The 22,910-nt window shown below is 37.8% G+C and overlaps 1 protein-coding gene and 2 pseudogenes across 1 annotated transcript; all 3 read right to left on the reverse strand.

Moving 5' to 3' along the window:
* Positions 1-3,634: 3,634 nt before the first annotated feature.
* LOC149008978 (alkaline ceramidase TOD1-like) lies at positions 3,635-6,187 on the reverse strand. Its single transcript, XM_089160537.1, has 4 exons — positions 5,853-6,187; positions 5,561-5,764; positions 4,819-5,379; positions 3,635-4,549 (listed from the first exon to the last, which is right to left on the reverse strand). Exons 1-4 carry the CDS (start codon positions 6,100-6,102, stop codon positions 4,206-4,208), a joined length of 1,359 nt encoding a protein of 452 aa, XP_089016663.1. The 5' UTR covers positions 6,103-6,187; the 3' UTR covers positions 3,635-4,205.
* A 1,419-nt stretch (positions 6,188-7,606) lies between these two features.
* Positions 7,607-8,800, reverse strand: LOC149008979 (putative carboxylesterase 18 pseudogene; annotated as a pseudogene).
* A 3,550-nt stretch (positions 8,801-12,350) lies between these two features.
* LOC149008980 (putative carboxylesterase 18 pseudogene) lies at positions 12,351-13,621 on the reverse strand (annotated as a pseudogene).
* Between the last annotated feature and the right edge of the window lie 9,289 nt (positions 13,622-22,910).

A 22,910-nucleotide genomic window follows, 5' to 3' on the forward strand; every position in this document is an offset into this window, starting at 1 on the left:
TGCCCTCCAATCATTTATGTTCGAGGCCATGCTATTTACAAGGCCTAAGCTATACATATCCTTTCTCACCACTTCCCCTCAGGTTATCTTAGGTCTACCCCTAGCTCTTATAGTTCATTCAATATGGATTATATCACTTTTCTGTACAAGAGCATTTATAGATCTCCGTTGAACGTGGACTTGCCACCTCAAACGATTTTCTCTAAGCTTATCACTTATGGGAGCAACTCCCAGACCAACTCTAATATGATCGTTTCTTATCTTATCCATCATAGTTTTGCCACTCATCCATCTTAGTATCCTCATTTCTGCTACACTGAGTTTATCTATATGATTTTTTTTAACAACCCAACATTCTGCACCGTACAAACAAATGGTACAAAAAACCATGGAAAGAAATTTCGGCGAAATTCTCCGGTTTCGCCCCCTGGCGAAACGAAACCAGGGGCGAAACCGATATTTTCCAGATATCGCCGATTTCTCAGCGATATCTTGCGATATATCGCGAGATATCGCGAGATATCGCAATATTTCACGATATTTCGGAAAAAAATATATTTTTAATTTTTTTGTGTGAATTTTATACTATTTCTTGCACTTTTTAGGCGATTTCTCTCGCGATTCTATCACAATCTTACCAATTTTATCACAATGATTAAAACTCAAAAGTTAATATGCTAAATGTAATTAGGAGGAGAATCTACATAGAATAACTTATAAATAGAAAAACTTTTTATAGCAAAATCTTCACGATTAATGAGCAATTTTACCAACTATATTCTAGTGATCTAATCCTCAAAAGTCAACATGCCAAATATGGTTAGGGAATATTATATACATGAAATAATTTATGGAAACAATTTAAATTATGAAGAGATTTTGTAATAGAATCGTCTGTTAATCATTCCAACTATGTCCTAATGATTTAGGCCTTAGAAGGTAACACGTTAAATGTGACTAGGCAGGAGGTTTAAATGGAAATATTTATTAAGAAATAATTTAAATTATCAAAGTCAACATGCCAAATGTGATTAGGGAAGATGTATACATGAAATAATTTATGGAAACAATTTAAATTATTCATGAATCTTATAAAAGAATATTCAGAGTGATTTGATAATCGTTCCAATTATGTCCTAATGATGTAGACCTCATAAGGTAACATATTAAATATGACTAGGTAAGAGAATTTAAATGGAATAATTTTTAGGAAATAATTCAAATTTACCACATTTGTATAAGATTAGGATAGGCATCAAATTTATCAAAATTATTGAGTAAAAAACACACAAAAATTAAGGCAAAATTTTCTATATGGGGGGCGAAATATCGCCGAGATATTGGCGATATTTCGCCAGTTTGCAGCGAACCGGGCGAAACTTCCGGAACTTCGTTCCTTGCAAAAAACCACCATTTGATCCCAAAACAAGCAAGGAAAGAAAAAAGTTCAGAAAATCACGTTTTAAAAATCATTTTTGAAAAATGAATAGATTCTTTTTTTTTCTTTCTTTCTTGTTTTTCAAGCATCTCAATTAAAGATGGTAAATTCCTAAAACAAACAAAACTTCTTAATTGACGATCTTGTCGCACAATTTAGTTGTTGTAGTTTAAATGGAGAAGAGAATGCTCCCATCGACAAGGGAGCATGAGAGGTGCACAAGGTTGGGGATGAAAAGCTTTGCAGGATAAGCTAGCAAAGATGAAGAGAGCATCACACATCCCAAAACCTCTATCGTGGTCCCCCTTTTTTTCCCCATTAACTCGATTCATGGACAATGCCTTCCATTGTGGGAGTTAGTTTCAGTGGACAATGTTAAGAAGTGTTCCCAATTAACTTAGGCTGCGTTTGTTTGCAAAGGTGGGGTGGGAAAAAAAGGGTGGGGAAAAAAAATATGTGGGCTCCATATGTAGTGGGGTGAAGGAGAAGGAAAGGAAATGAAAGGTTTTATAGAAAATTGATAGTAGTGGGTCCCAATTTTTATTTTTCTCAACTTTTCTACAAAGTTCCACCAAATATGTGGGATTTTAAAATGGATTGGGGTGGGAAAGTTGGGCTGACACATACAGAGACAAGTTTCCTTAATTCAAATAAATTTGTCTCTCACTTTCTCACCCCAAGCAACCAAACAATTTATCATTTTAGGATTTAAGGAAAAAGTAAAAAATCTATACTATTTTCAATAATTTTCCCACCCCAGCTTTATTCCAACAAATAAACAGAGTCTTCTAAAATTAATTTTGTTTTCGTTTAGCTCATCCACAACATTCCAAAGTAGATTTAATTATTAGATAATAAATGTGTCCAATTAACTTTTGAAATTAATTTTTCTTAATTTTGATGTTAGCATTGTTTGATTATTTCATAAGAAGGGGAAGAGTTAGGAGCAGATAGATATTTCCATGGACAATTTAGAGGTGGGTCAATCCATTTATTGGAAATCTAATATTTCAATCTTGCGTCCCTCAACGGTGCCAAGTGAAAGTCATCGGATTCATTTCATCTTAATATATAATAACAAATTTAATAAAAGGAATATCATGGATATACATGCTGAGGTTCACGTTCGATTTACCAATGAAAATGGATATTTGAAAATCTCACTTTTCATGGATTTCAAATGTTTACAATTTCCAAGCAAGATCTTTGAAGATCAATGGTAAATGTGAATTCTACCCAAAATAAATAAATAAATAAATGTCAATTAATAAAAATCATTATATTATTCTCTTAACTAGTATTATATTTAGGAGTGATAAATTACAGTGTTGACATAATTAATTACATCACTTTAGTGAACGTTTGGGGGTAGATTAGGAAAAAAAATGTGGTCATTTTCCATTAGCTCGTATTTTTATAATAGTAGCATGAATAATATACGTGTCAAAAACAAATTGTCCAGTCTAATTCTTCAAACCAAGCTTTGGGTTTGGATCCTCTTCTTGAAGGAACTATTCCAATGAAAACCCAATAAACTACAGGATTCAGTCATGTATAATATTATAATCAAATAGTTAATATAATTATAATAAATATTATTGATTAGAATATCATAATTGTATACTTCATTTTGCATCACCCAAATATTCGCGGGTTAAAATAATAACGATGTTGTTGAGCTTATCAAGTGCGAGACAATGGGAGAACAACTACCACAATACCACTGGGGTTGTCTACTCTCCAGTAGGGCTTACCCCTTGAGTGCCACTTGATCCCATTGATGGCTAATGCGAAAAGTATAATTACCAAGATCATCACAGAACCATATATGAGTGACAATGTTTTCTATGAAGTTAGAATCCCAAATTTCAAATCAAGTAGCTAATCGGAGTGGTCTTACTCTTAGCTGAACCCAAAGAACTAGGAAAATTGAAGAGCAATCATAATTACAAACTACCTAATTTTTCTAGATACACGGATAGGATTGGATTTAGGAACTTTCCCATCTTTTTCATAGAAAAGCAAACAATCTTAGTCTTTCTCACATGCATGAGACTATGATAGGCTTACCTATAATTTCTCTCTGTTCATCATGATATCTTTGTAATTAAGTTTCTATCTTTCTTCACCGATGATGATGTGATGTTATAATTAGACTATGACTTTATCATTAACCTAATCTTACTTTTTTTTTTTTTTTTATGTGACCTCATTACCCTTGAATCCATTGAGGACTGAATGGTAAATACCATTTAACTTTGATTGGAAATTTGGAATCATTGAATGGTTTTATATATAAGACATCGATTTCAGCGCTGTCCAATCACTATGCTGTATTATTTCGACGGTCCGTTTCTTAAAAGTGTGAAAGCATTTTTTTTAAAATGAACGGTTGAGATTTCAACTATTTGTTGCTGGTGCAGTACATTAATTACGCAGCACCTAATCAAATTTATTATATATGTTGATGCACAACACCCTATCAATTTTCTTATATATATAAGGTCAAAGGTAGGTAGGATTTGGAAGTGAACAGAAAGCAAATAAACAAAGAGAGAAAGATAAACCGAAAGACAAATCACAACTGGATTCCAACGAAAATTGTGGCCCAACCCAATGCATTACTTTAAACAGCCCACAAAAGCCGGTCTAGATAGTTTGGTTTTGGTTTCTGGGTTTATTTCTTTATAGAATCTTCATAAATGTGTCAGTGTTCAGTCCTAGGTTGTAACTGTATAGTAAAAAAGGAAAAAAGAAAAAGAGAAAATCACGAGTCATGGGATTCCGGCCACATCTTTAGGAGATAACTGGAACAGTGACAACTACGGTTGCCATTAACACACATATCCTTCAATTTTGTCCTGGGTAGCTGATCATCTGCTCCACCATGCTTGATTTTGATCAGGTTATGCCTAAATTCTGACACAATCTGCTCAAACACTTCAACCTCAAACATGTTCAGTTTTATCTTTGGATTCATCTTGTCTCTTACATATGCAAAAGCCAATTGATCTCTTGGATTGAAAGCTTCCAATTCATTAAAGAGAAGACAGGAGAAAATGTTGCTCCTTACCCCATGTCTTCTCAGTATCAGAGCACTGTCTGGTACATCTGCAACAATTTTACCCAGAAAGGTTTAACAAACATACAAAATCTCTGAATAAGTATAGTTAGAATCATTCACTTGACACCCTTTTTAAGATCTGCCCATCTGATGCATTCCTGGGCCTTGTTTTGCTTGTTTGTTGATTCTAGAGTACAGAATCTCATCAAGATCTGGGGTTTCCAGACAAAACAAACATGGCCAATGGCTATATTGGTCACTCAGAGGAGAATGCATCAGATGAGAAAAATTACAGCGGGTTCAAGAGAATACAGACCTGTAGTATATGGGAGCTTCTGGGTTGTCCATGGCTGTAAACCATTTTGGCAATACACCTCCATTTGCTCCTTCAAAGAATCAACATTTCCCCATTTCTTCCACCTTACAGTAGCCATTGCCTCTTCCATTGTATGAATGTAATAAGGATGTTTCGAAATAGCCATGTCCACATTCTCAGAAATAACAAGAGAATGGATTAATAGCAATGGATCAACCGTCAATTGCAGTTTCGCGTCCAACCAGATACTGAATTCTGAATTTGGGAAGAGCCTGTGAACCAAATACTTGGGTATTACTCCATTCATGGCTGGATTCTTATACGGAAGCTCACCAGAAACTGTAACAATTCTCCATACACCTATTTTATGTTCTTGGCCTTCACTGATAAGAAGGTTATGAGATTGGAGACCCTTCAGGGTCTGATCATCTATGAACATAAAGAAACAAACTATATCCAAGGTTTTCGATCCGACGCCTTTTGGCTGACGGATTTTGTCGTGATCACCAAATATCGCTGAGATTACCACCACCTCCTTGCAGTTCTCCATAGCAATCCTATCTGATGTGATTTGTAGTATCAAAAAGAGCAAATTTTTAGAATTTTTTTCACCTTTAGCGGCACTTGCAGAATTTGAGCTAGAAGATTGAAACAGAATTCAGCTAAAATAAAGCGGATTGAAACAGTCAATTCAAATAATTCAATTTGGGTTTCTTTTTTCTTAAGAAAGATAGAAACTCACCAGAATTACTAAGAGGGAATTCCTTCATGAATCCGCAAGGTACCTCCACCGAATCATCTCTGTGATCAAGAAAATATATCCTCTCTCTGGTACTAAAATTGCCTGCGAAGCTATCAGCCTTCCTCTGCAGATAGCTCGGAGCGGATGTAGGAGACGATGAATTATGGCAGATTTGTTTGATATCCTTCAAGACATTGGAATAATCTAGACAAAATCACAAAAACCCATTAAAATTATTAATCAAGAAGCGAGAATTGGAAGGGAAATTAGAAGTTTTAAGAGTTGATGGCACCTGAGAAGGATACAGAGGAGTTGCAAGAGGATCTGAAAGTTGGAAGAGCATACTTGTGTTCTCCATAGGTGGGAGGGTAAGAAAATAGAGATTTCTGAATTGGATTGATTGGTGGTGAAGACCTGAAGATGCATTTGGGTGAAAGTGAAGAATAGAGAGCAAGAAACAGAGCTGTGAAGAGATAGAGAAGTGATAAACAGAGAGCTTTGGATTGGAAGAGGAGAGAGGTTGACCATGCTCTGCTTCCCATGAATAGATCGTTACTCTACCCAACTTCTCTCTCTTCCCCTTCCCCTTCCCCATGAAGAGATTGTTACGCTAAATGTATGAATTTGTTTATTAATTTTCTTCACTTTAATGTGAAGGAACTGTACTTTTATTTTCTTTTAATTTGGCAGATGTGAATGGACTTTAGTAGGTGAGTCACATAGCTCCATAATCTTTCAATTTTGGCCTCTCTCTTGGTTCTAATCAGGGACTTGTGTGGGGCAGGTTAATTTATGTTTATTGGCATTTGTCCCGTGGGTTTTTTTATTGGTTCATCATCAACCCGACCAGTCACATGCATCGATGGCCCATAGACTCATACGATGGTTGAGAGGTATCGTCTAGATCACCTCTCCGTCAAGAGACAACATGCTTCGCTCATGATACTTGTTTAACATACAATAGGTGTGAGGTTTATATATGTATATTAATAAGAGAATTTTAAAATAATACTCATTCTATTTCGTGGTGAAAAAGCTTCAGCGGAGCAGTATATGCTCCCCCTGCAATAGGTAATCTAGACTGGTCCATAGGCTTAAGGGGTAATTTACAAAGAAGCTACATCTAGACTGAGGTCGAAACCAAGGCCAAGACGGCTCTTATCATGGCATGAATATAAATATAACTTGTGGATTCTACTTTTTTTTGTCTTCTATGTTCAATCACAAGTAAAGATTAGCCAATAAAAAATTTACAAGTTACACAGACTCGTGCAAGTACCAAGTGTGACACCGGTGGGTTTCACATCCTCTACAATTTATTGTAATTCCTGTATAGGATTATGATATGTGACAGTTAATTATCCACTGGTCAAAATTAGAACCCAATTTAATAAAATTTAGGAATTTATTAGATTCAGATCCTTATTCTAATTTTGACCATTTGATGATTAAATGCCACGTGTCACAATCTTAACTAGGAATTACAAGGAATTAGAAGGGTATAAATTGTAACTGATGTGAACCCCACACCAGCTACTCTACCTACATTTGTTATTATTTTAAATTATATATAATTCCACCTGCATTCTAACTTTGTTCCCACTTATATAAAGAGGAATTTTTCAAGCCACATTATTGGATTATTGACATGGGTTTAATCAAGATTTTATTTTATAATTATATTTTACCTAATTTACAAAAACCAATATTATTTGAAATTGAAGACGCTGCGCAAAGCCAAATGCTAATAATTCAATCATTTAATTGAATCACGTAGATTGAAATTATTTTTTTTTTGGTAAGAGATTGAAAAAATTCCTCACCATCAAAAACTCTAGTGTGACTTGCATGCTGCGCACGGTCGAGATCAAAATCTCGACCGTGATTTCGATCTCAACCATCTGTCTCGACACCGAGACGGACGGTCGAGATCGAAATTTCGATTGAGATTTCGATCTTGACCATGCGCTTCACCGTTAATGCACAGCACTGAAGCACGACCTCAAAAACTCAGGCCTGTAAACCTCAAAGATTAGAAATTCTACCTAAAATTGCCTTTGTGGTTTTGTTTTACGTTGCAGGAAATATCAATGGATAAAATGCCAAGACTAAAAATTTGTTATTTATTACTAATCAACGGTCAGAGCTTTTAAAGCATGACGGCAACAGATGCCTGCAGAAATAAAAGGACATGCTTGCTCAGTTCTTGAACTTATCGCAAACCTTACGAACGAAATTCATGGCTTCTTCGATAAACAAGGAAGATTCGAACAGTTCTGGAAACACATAGAACGCATGAATGGCTTTTGGATACTCCAGCAGCTTAGCTTCCTTCCCAGATCTCTTGAGCCACTCGTAGAACTGTCTCTGCCTATCTTGCAACGGATCGAATCCTCCCACCACCACCATCGTCTCCGGGTACGTCAGTCCCCTAATATCCTCTGCTCTTGGCCCCGACACATTCACGGCTCCGTGATCTCTGTTCTCTCCTTCCGGCAAGAACACTTTCCACATCCAATCCGTTCTCTCCATCGCTATGAATGGCACATTTTCGACCCTAATTTCCGACTCCGTCCGTTTTTCTCCACCGAAGAAAGGCTGTATCGAGATCTGTCCGATCACTCTGAGCCTCTTGAAACCAGCTTTTCCAGATCTGACGGACATATGGTGAGCAAGGTTACCCCCGGCTGAATCTCCGGCTAGAAAGCATCGAGAAAGATCGGCATTTGTCGGAAAACCGAAGTTTTCTGTTTTCGTCTCGTCGAGGAATTTAAGCGTGTCGAATCCGTCGTCGTAATGCGAAGGAAAGCGGTACTCAGGCGATAGACGGTAATTGACCGAAACGACTACGGTAGGGAATTTAGAAGCGAATCGACGGCATACGAAGTCGTAAGATTTTGAATCGGCACTAAGGAGACAGAATCCTCCGCCATGGAAGAAGACGGTGACGGGAAGACTAACATTAGAGGGGATTTCAGTTGGTGTATAAAAGCGAAACCAGAGGTTTCGAGTGGCGTCGACTGTTACGTCAGAGGATTTGACGCCTTTGAAGGGAACGCCATTTGCAGGGACTTTCGGTTCTAACAAGTTGATCAAACAGCGATTGATGGTACCATCAGAACGACGAACGACGTCGGAAAAAGCGTCGACGAACTTGAGAGCGATTTTCGTCTTCCATGGAAGCACTAGCGATCCTGCTGCAGTGTTCGTGGCTGACATTTTTTTCTTGTCTAGCTCGGTTCTTTCAGTTCCTTCTATAGTGGGTAATATTATATAGTGGACATTTGTGGGCCATGCTTACATGGCTAGGATTCATTTTTCTCTTTCGTGTGTGATGGCACCTATGGATTGGACTAAAGGTTAAAAAGGTAATTTTGGCTGAAGTTGTTAATTTATCGACGTTGTCAGTTCCACCTAATGAAACGGTTTAGATGAGCCCAAGGAATTTTATGGAAAAAAGTTGGTCGCTGACGGATCCAATTTGCTTTAAGTGGCTGACAATAGCGGAGCAGCGGACCCTACCACAGGAAAATAATACAACTTTCCATGTTTGCCCCTATCTATTTCTTTTCTTCTTTGTTGTAAAAGACTAAAATCCACATTCCATCTTACCAGAAAAAAAAAATCCACATTCCTTTACCCATAAAAAAAAAAATCCACATTCCACACGTGTGTTTCCCTTATTTAAGGGGTGGTTCAGTTAGTAAACCAATGCTTTTACACTAGAGATTTAAGTTTAAAAAAAAAAAAAAAAAAACACTAGAGATTTAAAATTCGAATTCGCTTTTGAATATATTAATTAAAAACTCTCCCACACATAAGCTGCCTGGGATGAATCTTAATTTATAAAAAAAAATTAACAGCATTATAAAAATAAATATTATGATTTTTTTTAATTGCATTTTATAATTTTTTTGGGTAAAAATTTTCATTTTATCATTTTTTTGGGTAAAAAATTGCATTTTATAATTCATTTCATGGAAGTTAATGGTTACGTAAAGAAACGTAATTAGGGCAGATGGACCATGGTGCATGGTGGATATGGCAAGTAGGATATGTCAGAAATGCCCTTTCTCTCCCATCGAATAGGTGTTCTAATTTAGAATCAGCTTATAGTGTTTTATTTTTTAAGAAACCATAATGTAATATAATGCCACTACATTAGCATAAGTCTATTGGCAAAATTATAAAAATATACCCAATAAGTGTAGATCATTTCATTTCATGAGATGTATGCATAAGTCCTGCCTAAACTCATCTATATATTGTTTTATTAAAAACTTTTTTATTGCAATAATGAATATATAAATTTTCTTATTCTACTCGCAATACAAGGATGCAATATTTTCAAAATTTTTGGTTAGTTTACATTACCTGGTAGGGTCAGACCCAGCCAGGGCTCTGCATATCAAATAGTCGGGACAAGAACTGATCAGCGTGATTAAGGCGTAACGTACGCTGGACCAATATGGCAACCGTTCTCAATTGAGAAGGTTAACTCAGTCACTGATGGAGCGGGACCAACGACATCGAGGCATAATTCCAGGAGAAACAGCAGCCTCTGCCGGGTAAACTTATCAAATATATAAAAGGTAACATTTACAGTATGAGAAGGACATACCCTTCCGGTAAGCATCCAATACCTTATGAGCATAGTCTTGTGTAATCCTTGCACGAGACCCTAATCTGTTCTTTGTTTGACATAGCCATTGGAAGCAGTTGCCCGGTATTCTAGCCGGCCCGTGTCTAACACTTTTTGCAAAACTCATCGTCTTTGGCACAAGGGGAGGTTTAGTCAGAAGCAGCATCAATATAACTATAACGCATCACAAAGTTATAATATTCACATGCTAATTCACAGGTTTCAGTTGGATTGGAATTAGCCAAATAATGGAAAAGAGGATTCAAAATTTTCAAGTGCGTTTTGACAAAAAAAAAAGCATCATAGATGTACACTTAGGGCCTGTTTGGTTACATGAATCCAGAGATTTGAAATCTCTGGATTCATAAATCTGAGAATTAATACCCGTTTGATTGTAAAAATCTATAGATTTATGAAATATAGATATTCACATTTTTACACTAAAAACGTGAATCTGAAGATTTATGGATAAGGGGTGAAATCTCTTCAAAAAAGTTATACATTTGCACATTCACAAAAATCACGTCGATCAAATAGTTTTTTTAGGATGAATCCACAAATTTCATTCCACAACCAAACATCTAATTTTATAAATTATAACTCCATAAAATTGAAATTTATAGATTTGAAACCTCTAGACTCATGTAACCAGACAGGCCCTTAAAGAATTTGGACAACATTTGATCTTTGTCTATTTTTTATTATTTTTTTGGAACTGAGGTTCATCCGGGTCAGCTTGCGCGGCCGAGTGGGTGCGAACCCAATACCTCCCCTAGGGAAGTTGAGTCTTTAACCGCTTTAACATACCACCTTTGGCAGTACATAAGATTTAACCAAAGGCAAAACACTAAAATGTTTAATCAAAATGAGTGGGCACGCGGTTTGGTGCCGAATGGTGGAGTGCAAAATATCTAAACTTGGGTTCATAAAAACCTGAAATTTTCTCCATGTCCTCGTTTTGGAGTTCAAAAGTTTTTTTTTTTTTTTTTTTTTGGTAAACGAGTTCAAAAGTTTTCAAGGCTCTTATTTAATATGCCAACACATAGCAAACGTACCTTATTTATGGCATTAAATGGGGGCAAAATGGTATCTTGATCCGTCTAGAATAAATGATAGCCAACTCAACCCGGATAGCAATCCGTCCATTTTTTATAAGAAAATGTACCTAACTATTTCATTATGGAGGTGTAAGATGTTATGTTGAGGTCCATTTACATATCACATTAAATTACTTTTTTAAATTTAATCACAATCCTATGGTGTGACTTGCGAAAGAATCTCAACCCTTTGATGTGTATGTTATGACAAATATCACACATCCACAAAAGAAAATGATGGATAAATTTTTTGTCAGAAATGTATTGGATAAAATTCCAACACAACCTTCATACCCTTCTTAATTTTGACAAGGTACCAACTGATTGAGCTACCATGGTGGATCAACCCCGAATTTAGCCTACTGCAACATATGAGATGATCATGATCAAAATGAATAAATAAAAGGCCGAGACTTGAATGCTGCACATTAAATATGCAGCACCTGCTGCCAATAGTTGATATCGAAACCTCAACCGTTTGTCTTAATTGATCAATATCGACAATTGGTAGCACAATTAATACACAACACTTAAGTTGAACCGATAAATACAACCGGTTCTTGTTGTGTTGACTAGGTTAGTTGGAGCAACTCCTTCCCCTCCCGGATATACTAGATTGATGGATCATGGATGGAACAAACAATCAAGCTGCGTTTGTTTGCAAAGGTGGGGTGGAAAAAAAGGGGTGGAAAAAAAAACATGTGGGTCTCATGGGTAGTGGGGTGAGGGAGAAGAAAAGGAGAGGAAAGGGTTTTGTGAAAAAATGAAAGGGATGGGTCCCACTTTTTACTTTTTCCAACTTTCCCATAAAGTCCCACCAAATATGTAGGGTTTTAAAATGGCATGGGGTGGGAAAGTTGGGCTGCCACATAAGCAGACATGTCTCCCACTTTCCCACCCCAAGCAACCAAACAAATTAGTATTTTGGAATTTAAGGGAAAAGTAAAAAATCTACACATTTTTCAAGAATTTTCCCACCCCTTTTTTCCCACCCCAACTTTATTCCATCAAACAAACGCAGCCTCAATGGAATTCACTTCATGGAATAAAACTAAACATATGATTACAGTCAAAAAATTAAATTTGTATTAAAGCATAACCACGTGTTTAAAATCCAATTAAACACTTTAATAAGGATCAACCAGAGACTGCAGCAATAGATTAGTAAATTACAGTCACAGATTCAGCTTATTTGGAGTAATCAGTTGATGAATGTATGAGATACCTTATGAACAAAATCTCTAGCTTCCTTCATAAACATAGAAGACTCAGCTATTTCAGGAAACAAATAAAATGCATGAACTGCATTTGGATACTCTAGCAGCTTCACCTCTTTCCCACAGCTCTGAAGCCATTTATAGAAATCTCTCTGCCTATCCTGTAACGGATCAAACCCTCCAATCACCACCATCGTCGCCGGATACTCAAACTCCGTCAAATCGACCGCTCTCGGCCCTGAAACGTTCACTGCTTCATGGTCTCTGTTCTCTCCTTCCGGCAAGAACCACTTCCACACCCAATCCGTCAAAGGCAGTGATACGATCGGGACGTTCTTCACTCGAATCTCCGACTCTGTTCTCTCTTCGCCACCGAAGAAGGGTTGAATTGAAATTTGCCCAATCAATCTCACCTGTTTGAATTCAGTTTTTCCGGCTCTGCATGCGAGGTGGTGAGCCAGATTCCCACCGGCACTGTCACCGACAACAAAACACCTTGAGAAATCAGCGTTTGCCGGAAAAGATTCGATTTTGTGCTGGTCGATGAATTTGAGAGCGTCGAAGCAGTCTTCGTATTGTGAGGGGAAGCGGTTTTCGGGCAAGAGACCATAATTGACGGAGACGATGCAGGCAGGGAGTTGTAATGCGAAACGACGACAGACATCGTCGTATTGCTTGTAATCAGGGCTGAAGAAAGCGAATCCTCCGCCGTGGAAGAAGATGACGACGGGAAGTAGGGTTTCCGACGAGATTTTCGTGGGGACGAAGAGACGGAACCAGAGGTTTCGGGTGGCGTCGATGGTTATATCGATTGTTTTGACACCTTTACGGGGTTTGTTCATGGCAGGGACTGCGATATCAACCAGTTTCAGTAGACGGCGGTTGACGGTTCCGTTAGTACGCCGGGTGAAATTCATGAGGAAGGTTCCGGCGAAAAGGAGGACCTTTGGTTTCCATGGAAGCACCGGTGACTCTGCTGATGCTTTGCTCGTCATAGTGCTCTGTTTTGGTAATGAACGTTCCACGCTTTCTCTCTCTCTCTGTGTCTGTCCTAGAAATATATAAGCACTAAGCCGAGTTGGGTGTGATGAAAAGGATCGTGCCAGCACAGCGTGAATCACATCCAAGGAAAATCGCCTTTCAGTTACGTTTGGTATGGACTGATTTTCAATATTTACTTGACTCATGAACATGTCCTCAAAGGTGTTATTTTGGAAGGGTGTTCTCTGCTTTGTGGGGGGGGGGTAAAAGTTTCCCCCCTTTGGGGGGGGGGGGGTTTTTTTTTTTTTAATTTGTGTGTGGTGTTCTTTTCTTCTTACTCCACGCCAACAAAAAAGTAGTGTTTTTGTTGTTTTGTGGTGTTGTTTTGTGGGGGGGGGGGGGGGGGGGGGGGGGGGGGGCCACCTTTTTTGTGGGTGGGGGTTAAAAAAAAAAAAGAGTTGGGTTTGTTTTTTTTTTTTCTTCTCTTTTTCTCTTCTTCTGTGTGGTTTGGGTGTTGTTGAAAAAAAGTAATTTTTTGTTTTTTTTTGCTTTTAGTTGCGTAGGGTGAGTGTTATGTTTGTTTTTTTTTTTTTATTAAAATCTATATTATCTATATATTAAGTTTCAAAATTAGTTTTTGCATTTCTTTTATTTAATTGTTTTGTTTGTGTGTGGGACCCTTGAGATAAGGGTGGTAATGAGGCACCATGAGGTAAGGGTGGTAATGAGGCACCATGAGTAAAGAAGACCCTTCATGACCATGGTTAAAGGAGGCCCTTCATGACATTGGTCATGGGTCTTAAAGGTCTTGATCATGGTGATGAGGTGGGCTAACTTGAATGGTGGAATTACTCAAATTCTAACTCTTGACCTTTATTTCTCATTTCAACTTCATGGCCATTCATAGCCATTACCATGAGTGGGGGTTAAGGTCTTTGAATGGGTTAAAGCCTATTCATTCCAAAGAAGTGAATATGAGAGTTACTTCCCCAAGTAGTGGGGAGGTTAGGTCAAGGGGGTTTATTCACATTAGTGGAGGAGGGACAAACCATTGATTCTCCATTAGTGGAGAATTGATTCTCCCCTGTGTGGGGGGTGTGGTTTGGGCCTATATAAACCCAACTCTTCCTTGCATATTGTGTGCTATTGTGACTCTCCTCACTCACATTATTTGTTTTACAAGGTTCATTTCTTTCTTGAGTTGTCTAAGTGTTGTGCTCTAGCTTTTGGCTCCTTTAAGGGACTAGAAGAACTACCTCATCTTCTAGTTGGAGGTTGCTTTATCTTGGAGGTGGTGGTGCGAAGAACCCTTGGTAGTAGGGTGCATCAATTACCTTAAAGACAAGCATCAAGGTGTGACTCAACCTCATCAATCGGTGGTTCGTTCGGTTGCTACTTCAAGCTCTTCAAATTTGCTAAAGACGATCTTCATCTCTCAATTGTATTGCGATTTCATCTTTGTATGTTTGAAGAATTTGTAATACAATTACCCCAACAAGTTTAAGGTAATTGATTTGGAAGATCCAATGGCAAGTCTTGGAGATGGCGACTTCAACAAAGACGGAGACAACAACATTGAGGTTGTTGATGGAGTTAACACCGGAGGAGATCCTTCAAACAATAGCGTTGAAGGTAATGTCAACAAACAAGGTGACGACACTTTCGTTGCCATAGATGGTATGAGATATCCATTCCTTGCTACTCATGATTCAATCCCCACTAATGTAATTCCAACGATGAGAGATCTTATCCCGGATTTGGGTAAGATGAGGATTGTCACTGAGTTCGACAAAATCGAACAGTTTGGAGGTCAAAACTTCAAAAGGTGGAGGCAAATGTTGCTATTTGCTTTAGCCCAAATTGGGGTGGCATTTGCCTTGACTGAACCCATGCCAGAAAAAAGTATTGATCCTGTTAAAGAGGGCAAAAGGGTGGCTTGGATTCAAGCGGACTACCAATGCAAGAATCGAATTCTGAATGCATTATCTAATGACTTATACCATGTGTATAGTTCATTAGAATATGCTTATTCGATTTGGGATGCTTTGGTTAAAAAGTATTCTTTTGAAGATGCTGGTTCAAAGAAATACTTGGTGGCTAGCTTTCTAAATTTTACTATGAAAGATAGTGACACAATATCAACCCAAATTGATTTATTTCAAATTGTGGTTGGGAAGCTAGCAAAAGAGAAAATGGTCTTACCTGAAGAATTTGTAACCGGTGCTTTGATTGAGAAACTTCCACCTTCATGGAATGCTTTCAAGATGTCTATGAAACATAAGAAGACAGGATTGACCTTAGACCAATTGGTTGTAAGGATCAAGATTGAAGAAAGGAACCGGTTCAAAGACAAAGGTGAAAAAGACCTTGGAGAAAGTCGCCTAAAAGCGAACTTGGTGGAAACCAACAAGCAAAACAAGAAGAGGAAAAGTCATCAAGAATATGATGAGTCTTCTAAGAAGAAGAAACTGACTTGTTTTGTTTGTGGAAAGGTTGGCCATTTTAAGAAAGATTGTAGGTTCAAGAAGAAAAAAGTTGAAAAGGTGAACCTAGTTGAAGATGATGTGTTTGTAGCTATGATCACAGAAGCCAATTTGGTTGAAAAACCAAAGGATTGGGTGTTGGATAGCGGTGCTACAAGACATATCTGTGGTGATCTCAAGATGTTTTCCTCCTATTCCATGGGCTCAAATGATGAAAAGGTATTTATGGGAAACTCCCAAAGTGCCCCTGTTATGGGAAAAGGTAAGGTGACTTTGAAACTTACTTCGGGAAAAACTATTGTTCTCACCAATGTTCTCCATGTGCCGGATATTAGGCGAAATTTAATTTCAATTCCTTTGCTTAATAAAGTAGGAATGAAATTGGCTTTTGAAAGTGATAAGGCAATTATCACTAAAAACAATGTATTTGTGGGAAAGGGATATCTTAGTGAGGGATTGTTTGTACTTAGTATTTCCAATGTTGTAATTGAAAAGGCTAGTACCTCTTCTGCTTACTTTGTTGTTTCGTCTAATTCTTTTGATTTGTGGCATGGTAGGTTAGGTCATAGTAGTGTAAAATATATCACCAAACTATGCAAGTTAGGGATGATCACTGAAAAGGTGGAATCTCCCAAGGACAAGTGTAAAACTTGTGTGGAGGCTAAGTTAACCAAAATGCCTCACAAGACTATGGATAGAAAGAGTGATCTCTTGGAATTGATCCATAGTGACTTAAGTGACTATAGGTCATATGAGTCAAGGGGAGGAAACAATTATGTTATCACCTTCATAGATGATTATTCTAGATATACCATGATTTATTTGCTCAAATCAAAGGATGAGGCCGGAAAGGCATTTATATCTTACAAAATGGAAGTTGAAAATCAACTTGGCAAGAAGATTAAAAGACTTATAACCGATAGAGGGACTGAGTATTTTAATCTTGATAAGTTTTGTGAGGAAAATGGAATTATCCATGAAACGACCGCTCCTTACCAACCGGAATCAAATGGGGTAGCGGAAAGGAAAAATAGATCTCTTAAAGAGATGATGAACTCCATGTTGTTGAGTTCTAATGTACCACTTGATATGTGGGGGAAGCCATGTTGACTTCATGTTATCTATTAAATAGAATCCCACATAACAAGACCGGTATGGTTCCATTTGAAAAATGGTTTGGTAGAAAACCAAGTATAAAACATTTACGTGTTTGGGGCTGTTTGGCCAAGGTGTTATTACCGGATTCCAAGAAAAGGAAATTAGGTCCCAAAACATGTGATTGTGTGTTCTTGGGGTATGCGATAAATAGCACGGCATACCGATTCATGGTAATTAAATCCATGGATGATGTTATTGAACCAAATAGCATCATAGAATCAAGGGACGTTGAGTTCTTTGAAAAAATATTCCCCTTTAAATCCGCCTTACCTATAAGTAAGGAGAGCCAATTGATCAATGGGGAGTTGGATCCAATTGAAGAGAATATCAATCAATTGGGTATTAGTGATGGAAATCAATCAAGAACAAGCAAACGACTCAAAAGACCCAAATATAAGGATGATGAGTGGCTTGTTTACTTGGTTGATAAGGATCCTCTTAATTATAAAGAGGCTATCACATCACTAGATGCCATCTTTTGGAAGGAGGCAATCAAGAGTGAACTTGATTCAATCTTGGCGAATAATACTTGGGAATTGGTAGATTTACCAATTGGCTCTAAAACTTTGGAGACCAAGTGGATATTTCGAAAGAAGTTAAAAAGTGATGGGTCCCTTGATCGTTTCAAGGCTAGACTTGTTGTAAAGGGATTTAGGCAAAAACCAAACATCGATTATTTTGACACATTTGCCCCTGTGTCAAGAATTGCCTCAATAAGGGTTATGTTGGCAATTGCGTCAATACATAACTTGGTCATCCATCAAATGGATGTAAAAACTGCTTTTCTAAATGGTGATTTAGAAGAGGAAATTTACATAAAACAACCAGAAGGTTGTATTGTAAAAGGACAAGAGCAAAAAGTTTGCAAGCTTAGAAAATCCTTATATGGATTGAAGCAAGCGCCTAAGCAATGGCATGAAAAATTAGACAAGGCTCTAATTTCAAATGGTTTTATCATCAACAATGCCGAAAGGTGCTTATATAGCAAGTTTCACGGTGGTAAAGGCGTATTTATTCTACTATACGTAGATGATATGTTGATAATGGGGACGAGCTTGGCAATAGTGAATCAAACTAAGCATATTTTGATGTATAATTTTGACACAAAAGACTTAGGGGAAGCTGATATGATTCTTGGGATCAAGATCATCAAGCAAGGGAATTGTATTTCACTATCTCAAGCTCGTTATGTGGAAAACATACTTACAAAGTATGGCTACCATGAACTTTCAGCAGTCAAAACACCTTTTGAGGTGGGATGTCATTTGAAAAGGAACTTGGGTGAACCAGTGAACCAGAAAAGGTATGCACAAATCATTGGTTCAGTTTCATATCTTATGAATTGTACACGTCCGGATATTGCTCTTGCGGTAGGAAAGTTGAGTCAACATACTCAAAATCCAAGTAAAGAGCATTGGAGTGCAATTGATAGATTACTAAGGTACCTAAAAGGTACTATAGACTATAGTTTACACTATAGTGGTAAACCAACAGTTTTAGAAGGGTATTGCGATGCTAATTGGATTTCGGATACAAACGAATCCTTAGCCACTAGTGGGTATGTGTTTACACTAGCCGGTGGTGCAATCTCTTGGAAGTCCACAAAGCAATCATGTGGAACAGGTTCTACCATGGAAGCTGAGTTCATAGCTTTAGAGAAGGCAGGAACAGAAGCCGAATGGCTTAGAAGTTTAATGGCGGATATACCATTGTGGGAAAAACCGACGCCATCGGTATCACTACATTGTGATAACCAAGCGGCTATTCACTTAGCCAAGAATAAGGTGTACAATGGTAAAAGGAGGCATATACGCCTTAGACACAATCTTGTGCGACAGTACATAGATGAAGGAATGATAGCTATCGATTATGTGAAGTCAGAAAGGAATCAAGCTGACATGTTCACAAAGGCTATGTCTGTCAAAAACTTGTGTATTGCATCTACGGGAATGGGGTTAATGCCTTATCCTCGGGTCACATGATGGATACCCTACCTATGTGAAGAGGCTAAATACCCGAATTAGGTTCAAGGGGTACAAACGAAGTCATGGGAAGACCGGTTCAGTACTACCATTTATAAGTATTCCATTCTAGGGTGTAGATGAAGGTAATAATACTACCACAAGGGTAAGGTTGAGCGAAGCTCTTAATTAGTCTAATCCCAAGGAATGTGGGGGTGTGTTAGTTGTGGTGCACATCAGAGACTAACCTAAGTGGGTGTAGGTGGTTTGGCCGCCACTAATGAGAACTTATAGGCGAGTGCTCTAAACATTCATGAATCCAAGATAAGGGACATGGCCGGTTCAAAAGTCCAAAGTGTAGTGTAAAAGGTAGCTCCAAAAGTCGACCTTTAGGACATGGATGATGGGGCGGTCAGCTACACTAATGAGGAAAGGTTCAAGGAGTCTAACTCTACCCGTACTCTGTAGCGCGACTCATTAGACCTAGTGTAGGTTCAAGTCCGAAAGACACCTACAACGATGTGTCCTTTAGTGTCTAATAAAGTCACAACACGAGTCCTTTTTTGCAATTTTGAAACTTGTGGGGGATTGTTAGGTTTTTTATTAAAATCTATATTATCTATATATTAAGTTTCAAAATTAGTTTTTGCATTTCTTTTATTTAATTGTTTTGTTTGTGTGTGGGACCCTTGAGATAAGGGTGGTAATGAGGCACCATGAGGTAAGGGTGGTAATGAGGCACCATGAGTAAAGAAGACCCTTCATGACCATGGTTAAAGGAGGCCCTTCATGACATTGGTCATGGGTCTTAAAGGTCTTGATCATGGTGATGAGGTGGGCTAACTTGAATGGTGGAATTACTCAAATTCTAACTCTTGACCTTTATTTCTCATTTCAACTTCATGGCCATTCATAGCCATTACCATGAGTGGGGGTTAAGGTCTTTGAATGGGTTAAAGCCTATTCATTCCAAAGAAGTGAATATGAGAGTTACTTCCCCAAGTAGTGGGGAGGTTAGGTCAAGGGGGTTTATTCACATTAGTGGAGGAGGGACAAACCATTGATTCTCCATTAGTGGAGAATTGATTCTCCCCTTGTGGGGAGGTGTGGTTTGGGCCTATATAAACCCAACTCTTCCTTGCATATTGTGTGCTATTGTGACTCTCCTCACTCACATTATTTGTTTTACAAGGTTCATTTCTTTCTTGAGTTGTCTAAGTGTTGTGCTCTAGCTTTTGGCTCCTTTAAGGGACTAGAAGAACTACCTCATCTTCTAGTTGGAGGTTGCTTTATCTTGGAGGTGGTGGTGCGAAGAACCCTTGGTAGTAGGGTGCATCAATTACCTTAAAGACAGCATCAAGGTGTGACTCAACCTCATCAATCAGTGGTTCGTTCGGTTGCTACTTCAAGCTCTTCAAATTTGCTAAAGACGATCTTCATCTCTCAATTGTATTGCGATTTCATCTTTGTATGTTTGAAGAATTTGTAATACAATTACCCCAACATAGAGAAAAAAAGGGGCGGGGGGGGAGGGGGGAAACCGCCCTCTTTTTGGCCCCCCCCCCCCCCCCCCCCCAATTGCCATGTATTTTGATTTCAAGAATAAAATAAAGTGTGACCTTGAATGGTTGCTCAAATCGAAACAGTATTTAAGGGAGCTATTTCATCCATCCATGATACTTTTTTTCAGGAATTTTTCATCATTGGATTAAATATTTTCAAAGAAAATTTAGATCTATCATATTGATAATCTGGTAGATTAATTGTATGGGAAACCACTAGTTTAGTTGGTGCATTGCAATATATTATTCTTAATTTTCATACCTGATTTGTCATTTTCATTCAACAAACTTTTGTCAATTATAGTTTCCCACTGAAGATCATTGAATTGATTTCAAACGTCTTTTACATTATATGAAAGGAACTACTCTTTATGGGTTAGGCTTGATACCTTCCTCCACATGTTCTCTTATGCTGACACATCATAAGTCCATTTTTTGGTGGTAGTAAGTCTACGAGAGTGTTTTTCATTTTTCTTGGTGATAAGTTAGTATTGTAGCAATCAAAGTTTAAAGTATCCTATGATATGATACGATCTTAGTCGATGCGTATCTATATTTGACCCAAACGATACAATACATCTCAGTACATCTCTCTATTGAACTACGTTAAAATACATTAGCCAGAGAGATACAATATTCGATACAAGACGATATGTCTCTTAAAATCACCTGACCGATACGATACTCGATACTGATACTTTAAACCTTGGTAGCAATCATGAATATAGTCCATAACTGCTCAATCGCTATATGTAGAAAGGCTGTATACGGGGCCCTTGCCCTTGCTCTTGTATCGAAGTGAATCCGGATCAGCTACCCCGACGGGGAGCACAAAGTGCTACCCGGACACCTCCCGCTCAGCACGTGTTTCGACCAAAAAAATTTAATTTATGTTTTCGACGTTCCGTTTCCGTTCCGTTTTCTACGATTTTAAAACTTCACAATTGTTGATTCTCAGAATCCTGTCAATATATTTCTTTACCCCGATTGGGGGTGTACGCTTGTCCCGAGGGGGAACATATGTTCTCCACAACACAGAGCATACAAATGCCAATCATGCATTCTATGTGGATTCAAGTATACGTTAATGTGAAGTGGTACGTTAAACATGAAAAAATATAATTTAAAATTAAAATAATAATAATAATAAGTAGAAAGGCTATATTGTAGCACGTGTAGAATGACTTCTGATATTTTGCCCTTAAATCCTTTTTTTTATTTTATTTTATTTTTATATTAGATACTAACCATGTACAATTAATTTTTTTCTTTCTTCTTTCATGTAAGTAGATATGATCCAAACAGATTTTGCTTGGAAGCAGTGCCTACGTGGCACTGCTCCAGGCAGCAAAGGGCTTGATTTTAGTATTGTCTAAACCCTTGAATCTAGACCGTTGTTTCTCTCACATGCAAAATTTGTCCACTTAAGTGACTCTGGGCAGTTTTTCAACCCAATCCAAACAATGAAGTGAACCAGCGAGCCGACCAAATCGATTGGAACAATGTTCAAAACTCAGATTTCTAAACTTTCCGTCTTCCTCCTTTAACTTTAGCGGGAAGAAACGACTACAAGCAAGATGTAGCTCTCACGTCGACTCTGGACTTATATTCTCTTTGATTTTCATTATATTTCATATTTGTCTGAACAGGAGAACAACTAAGGAGGAGTGAGGGAAAAGGACCTTCTATCTTTTTTTGACTGTAACCACATATCTATTATTATTTTCACTACCTAGCTAGTTGGTAGATGCATCAGTAGTTTCAGGTTGTGTAAGTGATCAGCCTGTATAAAAAAAAAATCAACAAATTGGAGCTTCTTTCTAGCATTTCAAGAAAACAAGTGACGCTATGAACCTCTTAATTCTCTTTTCTTCTATTGTTAATTCACACCTTCAAGCTCTACAAGATTTGTTAATCCACACCTGCAAGCATGAGTACAAGGAAGAAAATCTCTAGCAAAAGAGCCATTTACTTCTCCAGATGAACCCTGTTCATAAGAAGATCTCTGTTTTGATCCATGATGGGAAATCAATATGTGAGTCACTTAACATCATTGAAACCTGGAAAGATGACTCTCCTTTGTTGCCTTCTGATCCTTATCACCGTGCTGAAGCCAGGTTCTGGGCTGACTCAGTCGACAAGAAGTTGAGTTCTTTGCTCAATTTTGGGTTCTAGCTTTTCATTTATGACTGGATTTTATTTTTTCAGATGTCCTCAGTTTTTTCTGAACATGAGATCGACTTAGATGA

Source organism: Hakea prostrata, chromosome 7, assembly GCF_041222555.1.
Source record: "Hakea prostrata isolate BN-2017 chromosome 7, UWA_Hpros_2, whole genome shotgun sequence".
Taxonomy (NCBI): Eukaryota; Viridiplantae; Streptophyta; class Magnoliopsida; order Proteales; family Proteaceae; genus Hakea; species Hakea prostrata.